The sequence below is a fragment of the Spermophilus citellus genome (assembly GCF_964194105.1).
Source record: "Spermophilus citellus genome assembly, chromosome: 5".
Classification (NCBI taxonomy): Eukaryota; Metazoa; Chordata; class Mammalia; order Rodentia; family Sciuridae; genus Spermophilus; species Spermophilus citellus.
In genome coordinates, this window is record NC_138186.1 from 11,442,116 (window position 1) to 11,448,939 (window position 6,824).

At 53.0% G+C, this 6,824-nt stretch overlaps 1 protein-coding gene across 1 annotated transcript; it reads right to left on the minus strand.

The window, feature by feature from the left end:
* Positions 1-1,338: 1,338 nt before the first annotated feature.
* On the minus strand, positions 1,339-2,083 carry RNF182 (ring finger protein 182; the record flags this gene model as incomplete). Its single annotated transcript, XM_081296462.1, is given in 2 exon segments — positions 1,339-1,485; positions 1,487-2,083. Coding segments are annotated over 2 exon segments (744 nt in total).
* Positions 2,084-6,824: the final 4,741 nt, after the last annotated feature.

Consider the following 6,824-nt stretch of genomic DNA (forward strand, 5'->3'; position numbering starts at 1 on the left):
GTTTAAGACACTAAAAAGCCCCTTTATTTATTTTTGCCTAGTTTCTGTGAACATTCTATCTCCCGACCCTGAAGCCTGCTGGACCAGTTCTTCTCACCGCTGTGTCCACTCACTTCCCCTACACCGTCAGAAGTGCAGACTCAAGTCACAGGGCGTCCGCTTCTATCTGAAATTAACGTAGAACTTGAATCTGTTCCAAGACTGACCGGATGTGGCAGGGGCCCAGGTTCAGCTGCCCCTGGCTTCCACTTTACCCCGAGGGTCTTTTCACGAGGACGCCAGCTCAGCCTGTCTCTGCCCACTGCGTGGCCCAGACTTGCAGGCACAGCGCTGCACCTACCCCCAGCCACTGTATACAGCACCACCCGGCACAGCATAGAGCATCTTGGGCTAGCGCTTCACACCGTGAGTGAGGGCAGCTCCCTAACTGCTTCTGGGTTTTCGTTGTCAAAATTCACCCCACATTGTTCCGGGATTGAGCTAAACAAGTCCTAATCAGACTTTTTAAACAATGGGAAGAAAAGAACATCTTCAAAACCAAAGAGAACAAGTGAAACGGAAACCTGCTCAGGGGAGGGGTGGCCGACTGAGCAGCGTGGCCAGAGCCCAGACGACACTAAGGTGTTCTGGGAAGGTGGCTTCCACCAGCAGGGCCGCTCTCTGAGAAGCCCGGGGAGAGAGCAAAGCCAACATGGGGACAGTGCTGTCACCGGCAGACGCCACCTCTGCCAGGCAGGCTGCTCTGGTGGACTCCCCAGTGCCCTGCACTCTCTTTAGAAAGTGGCAGAACAGGCATTCGGTCCAGCCACCCACGGGAGTAAGATGGAGCATCCTCCTGGCAGGCAGCGCGGAGGGAGGGCCTCTCAGGGGAGCAGCAGACCTGGGGTGACACCACCTGAACACAGAAAGCACCTCAATTCACTGGGAGCACGGAGGAGGGGCACACACTGGGCACATGTGTCTCAAAGCCACTCCCCGTGTCCACACACCTCGGCAGAGCATCTGTGACTGCGACAGGAGGAACCAGGCCACCAGGACCTCTGGCAGCCCAGCACACCTCACCCTGGGGTGTGTCTGGAAGACCTGGGGGACCCCTCAGAGCTCCACGAGGGCCGGGCCTACACAGCTGCCTGGCTAACCCCCGGTAGAAGTGGACAACCGCAGCACACGGGAGCACCCACCAGTCCACACCTGGATGGGAACAGGCCACAGACCTATGACCCAGGCTGTTCCAGCCGTGAACAGAAACCTTAAAGAACATGAAAGAAAACACACCATGAAGTGCCCGACCCCCACAACCCCCACGGCAGCGTGTGCACTGCTGGCTTTGCCTATGGATTACGCGGGAAGTGACATACAGTCTAGAAACTCATGACAAACACACTGGCAAAAGCCGTACACCATGAGGATGACAAGGCTCGAAGGGACCAGGCTGACAAAGACGACCCCAAGGGTGACTTTCTTGGACACCAGTAAGTAGATCCCCTAAGGGCAGGGAGCTGAAGTAGAGCAAGCCCAGCAACCACACCAACACCCGGACGGACGTCTGAAACAGCAGGGACGTGCAGTTCCACACAGTCCAGTTGTGGGACACGGTGGTGACAGAGTCGAAACTCGCAGGCCTGTAGAATTCCACCACGGGGCTGGCGCTCAGGGACGTGGCGCTTTCCCTCTGCACCTCCATGATGGTGATCACCAGGCAGTTGGAGGCCGTGTGGGAAGGGCTGACCAGGGAGGCCAGCCTCTTGGGGGTCAGCAGCAGCTCGGTGGGGTTCTCCGGCAGGCACTTCTTCCCTTTGCCGCCACAAGTCAAGTTGACAAGGATGTTGTTGTCGTCGGGCAGGCTGCTGACCTCGTCATCGGGCAGGCACGTCTCGAACCTGCAGAAAGGGCAGACGATGACGCCTTGCGGGGAGTCCCCAAAGTCTATGATCTTGTAGAGGCATTTGGCACACACCCGGTGGCAGCAGCCCAGCACTTTGGGCTTCCTCTGCCTCAGGTTGTACCGGCTGTAGCAGATCTTGCACTCGAGCTCGTCGGACCCCTGCAACTCCACGGTGTCTTCGGGGGGCTGGCTGGCCATCCTGCCGGGGAACAGCTTGCACTAAGGTGTCCCTCGGAATCTCATTTCAGCTGGACCCGCAGGGAGGCGAAGAGGCTGGGCCAGTAGCGACAGAAACCAAAGTCCTGCAGGCATGTTCAGCTTCCCCTCGCAGCTCCCCGCCTCACAGGCATGTCTGCAGAGGTCACGCGAAGGGTCTGCAAAGAAAGGAAAACACAGGCTCTAAGGTAGTGAATGTGGGCCAACAGGTGAGTCTGAAACCATAGTGAACAGAGGCCAACAGGCGTCTAAAACCATAGTAAAGGGGGCGCCAACAGGCGAGTCTAAAACCATAGTGAACAGGGGGCCAACAGGTGTCTAAAACCATAATGAACAGAGGCCAACAGGCGAGTCTGAGACCATAGTGAACAGGGGCCAACAGGCGTCTAAAACCATAGTAAAGGGGGTGCCAACAGGCGAGTCTAAAACCATAGTGAAGGGGGGCCAACAGGTGTCTAAAACCATAGTGAAGGGGGCGCCAACAGGTGTCTAAAACCATAGTAAAGGGGGTGCCAACAGGCGAGTCTGAGACCATAGGGAACAGGGGCAACAGGTGTCTAAAACCATAGTGAACAGGGGCCAACAGGTGTCTAAAACCATAGTGAAGGGGGGGCCAACAGGCGAGTCTAAAACCACAGTGAAGGGGGGACCAACAGGCGAGTCTAAAACCATAGTGAAGGGGGGGTCAGGTGTGTCTAAAAGGGCTCCACAGAACTTTCTGAGCCCCAAGGACGGTGTGCAGTGGCCCTAACAGGGTCAAATCCCATCATCTCTTCACACGTTTCTGTCTCCAAGCCAGAAAATTGTCACTTCCTGTAGCTGCTTCAGTCTACAAATAAGCCAAGAAGGTGGGAGTAAGAACCCTGTGGGTGTGGCACAGAGGGGCATGTGTCCCCAGGGTACTTAGGAGACGAGGGAGTTTCTTCCTGGTACTTGCACACATTCTGGCCTCTTTGAGAAGAGAGTGAAGGTGTATCCCAACAGCACACCAACTCAGAGGGTGCTGGTAGACAACAGGTGTCAGGTACCTCCAACAGCCCGGCAGGCGCAGAAGGCACAAGGAAGCAAAAGGCCACTAACACAGGCACTAGAGACAAGTCGAGGTACTTCCCAAGGAAGAGACGTAGACACGGACGGACGAAGTACATCAGCCACACACCACCACTCCTGCACAGCCACCAAAAAATGGCCACGCTCACCTACTCGCAGGCCTCAACCCAAAAATGCTCTATAACACCCAGCACAAAGTACTCACAGTCTTGTCACTAGTAATAATAATAATACTGTCCTCAGTGGCTTGGGACAAGTGGCTGAAGACTGGGGGGGGGGGGGCGGCTGATGCAAACACTCAGCTGTCAATCATCAGTATTAATGAGAGCAGAATGTGGGAAGTCTCCAAATCCTTTTCGTTTAGTTTTCATATACATGATATTTTTGGTAGCCTTCTCTTAAATTATGCTTTGCTTGGAAAACATCGAAATGTATTTGAGTTTCTGAGCACAACCCTGAGCCACACGAGCAGAAGGCTGTCACAACATTTCTGAGAAGCAGAGCACAGCTACGCTAGAATTCAAACTCTGTTGTGATCGTACTGCGTTCATGGAAAAGAGGCCGTGGGTACCTACACCTGGGCAGTCTTTCAGAATCATGAAGAGCTGGCCTGGGCGTACACATCATCTTCCTCTTTGTTTATGACTTTTGCTAATTTTTAAATCAATTTCTTGTTCTACAAGGATGTCTAACGGATATCCGTGGCAAGATGCAGACTTGCAAGAAAAAGGAAGTCAATGGAATCTCTGGTGACAGCCAAAAACATGGGTAGGATTTTAAAAAAAACAAAACAGTGTACTGTACCTCAGTGCCCACGTACCAGAACTGCGGTCCTGAGCCACACTGTGGCTCCAGTGTCTCACACACAAACACCGTTTCTTTGGTGGCTTTCCTTCCCCAGGCCCTAATACCTCCTTCACTCCAGACCTGACCCGTCCAGGACACGTGCTGTGGTACTGCAGGGAAGGGCTGGACCTCGCCCACAAATCCCCTCGGCTGGCAGGCTTTCCTCCTCCTCCTCCAGGAGAAACGTTTCTGAGGCCACGGCCAAGCGGCCGGAAGCTGCTCTATCGTCACTCCTCCTGGCCGTACCCACCTTCACGGGATGGCCCTTGCACTGGGCAGCAGACTGGTGACCGACTTCCTGGGGGGCTCCAGTCATTCCCTGATGCGCAGTCTCCTGCAGCCCCCGCCAGCCACACACAGGGCAGACTCCGCATGTTCTCCCTGTGCGCTCAGCTTCACGCCCTCCCAAACCCCCAAACCCAGACGTCCCCAGGCTGACTGAAGAGAGGGATGACAGAGACTGCCCCCTCGCCACAGGAAAGGACTGAGGTATGCAGGGTCACAGAAAGGAAAGACAGTGTTCAGCGCAGACGGCGCACTGGAGGAGAGGAGGAACCGCCAGCCAGGGGCACTGAGCAGTGGTGAACCCAGGGCCAGGGAGCTGACACAGGAACCCCAACCAAAGGCTGCGCCACCTCCGTGCCAGCTTCCAGCCCTAGAGGGAGGGGGCAGGAACCCTGCTCTGGCTCGCTGAGAATCCTGAGAACCTAAATCATGTGCTGACAACCCTGAGCTGCTATTGAAACTCGGCATTTTCACCGACACACTCCGTCACGCAGGTTCACGTGATCACGATGCTCATGTTTGCCAAGATTCACACGAGGGCTTCTGGGCAACAGGAAAGAAACGCCGCATGTCCAAATGTCCAGTCAAAAAGAGACCCGCTCTGATTCTAAGGCCCACGCTAGCAAACTTGCCCCTCAGCATGGATGACATCTCTGAGGGGCACCTCCAGGCAGACCCTCCCACAGCGTGGCTCTGCCAGCACCCCTGAAGGGCGCAGCATGACTGTCCCATACTGGAGCAGAAGCGCAGGGCGCTGGGCTACCGCCTGTTCCTGAGAGGAACTCACCTGTCTCACCGGGACCCCAAGCTCCCTCAGAGGTCCTGACTTCTCTTGGAAAGACCCTCCTGACCTCGTGGAGACCTCAAATACACGAATGGGTCCTATCTGCTACTACTCTACTCTGAATTTTGCATCTATATTCAAAATGAAGTTGGTCTCTAGAATGTTTTTGTACTCTCCTGGGTTTTGCCATTAAATGCGTCCTTATTGTGTGAATGAATTAGGAGCTTTGCAACTTCTCCTGGAAGTTTAAATGATGATAAAAATCATTTGTTCTTTAAAAGTCACATAAAACACAGCTGCAATTCCATGTGATCCCACTGCCCTTGTCAACGGCAGATCTTTAATCACTTTTCCATCTCTTTACAGCTACTGTCCTGTTCAAATTATCCATTGCTTCCTGAGTTGGATTTGGACTTTGATATTTGATAAGAAAAAAAAGGTCCATTTCTTCTAGTTTTTCCAATTCTTTGTCTCAGAGTTGAAGAACATTGTGGTGAGCCATTTTGCTGCGCTGCCTTGTGTGGGTGTTGGCTTAGTTCTTGGACAATAACTCAGTGCTTTGTGGTCGGCCAGTTCCGGAGCGAGCCGATATGATAATGTGCTGAGTGTTCTAAGAACCAGTAAAAACTGGTAAGAACCAGTTGACCTGTACTTCCTGGCTCTGGGCGCCAGTGCTGAATTCCTTGCCTTATTGGCTGCTGCTGTGTTGCTATGCGCTTTTGTCCAATCACATGAGACTTAGGCCGCGGCTCTAGTATATTAGGGGTGGTCTTTTCGGGCTCAGGGTCCTTTCTCTCAACGAACCATAATGGAAGCTCCCAATAAAGCGTGCTAGAGAAGAATCCTGTTTGTTGTCGTCATTCCTGCCGGCGGGTAGACGCGACAAGTGGTGCCGAAATCCCGGGAATTGTCATCTGTCGGCTACGAGGGGACCCCCGACATTTTGCGGGAGGATTCAGAACTTTACACGCGGAGCGGTGGCGCCGGTAAGTAATCCCCTGATCCGGTGGCTCTGGCTTAGTATAGTGCTCTATCATGGGTCAATATCAGTCTGTTTTCCTGAAACCACTAAAAAGGGGACAGGAGATTTTGGTGGAGCATCAGGATACTGGGTCAGAGTCAGAGGAATCTAAGCAAGAAAGACATGAAACAAAACAAAAAAGGGGATCTAATGCAAAGTTAAGTGAAAGTGCACTCAAGGAACAAAAGGACGTGACTCCAGCGTTAGGAGCATGCCCGAAACTCTATCCAGATTTATCTGCCTTCCGTAAAGTGAAGACAGTTGATTCAGATGAGTCTGAATCGGAAGGCGAGTCAGAAGGCTTTACCCCAGAAGAAGAACAAAGCTTAGAGAAAATGGCGGCTAAATATGAGCATGGCCGCTATGACGCGGCAATGGCCGCCGCCCTTCTTCCTCCGAAGCCTCCGGCATATCCTGTAGCTAAACAACTGTTGCCACGTAAAGGGTCTCCACCCACTGCTCCAGGCGGAGCTTGTGGCTTCATAAAACGCAGTACTTGGAGGAAGCTGGAAGAGGAGGGTGCATATCCTGTTGGTGCATATCCTGTCTTTGAGGATGCACAAGGACAGAGATATTTTGAGCCCATTCCTTATAAATTAGTTAAAGATATAGCTGAATCTGTGAGGACAAATGGTGTCACAGCATCTTTTACAATTGCATTGCTTGAACGCTTACATCTTAGTGCTATGGCACCAATGGATTGGTATCATTTAGCAAAGGCCTGTCTCTCCATGGGA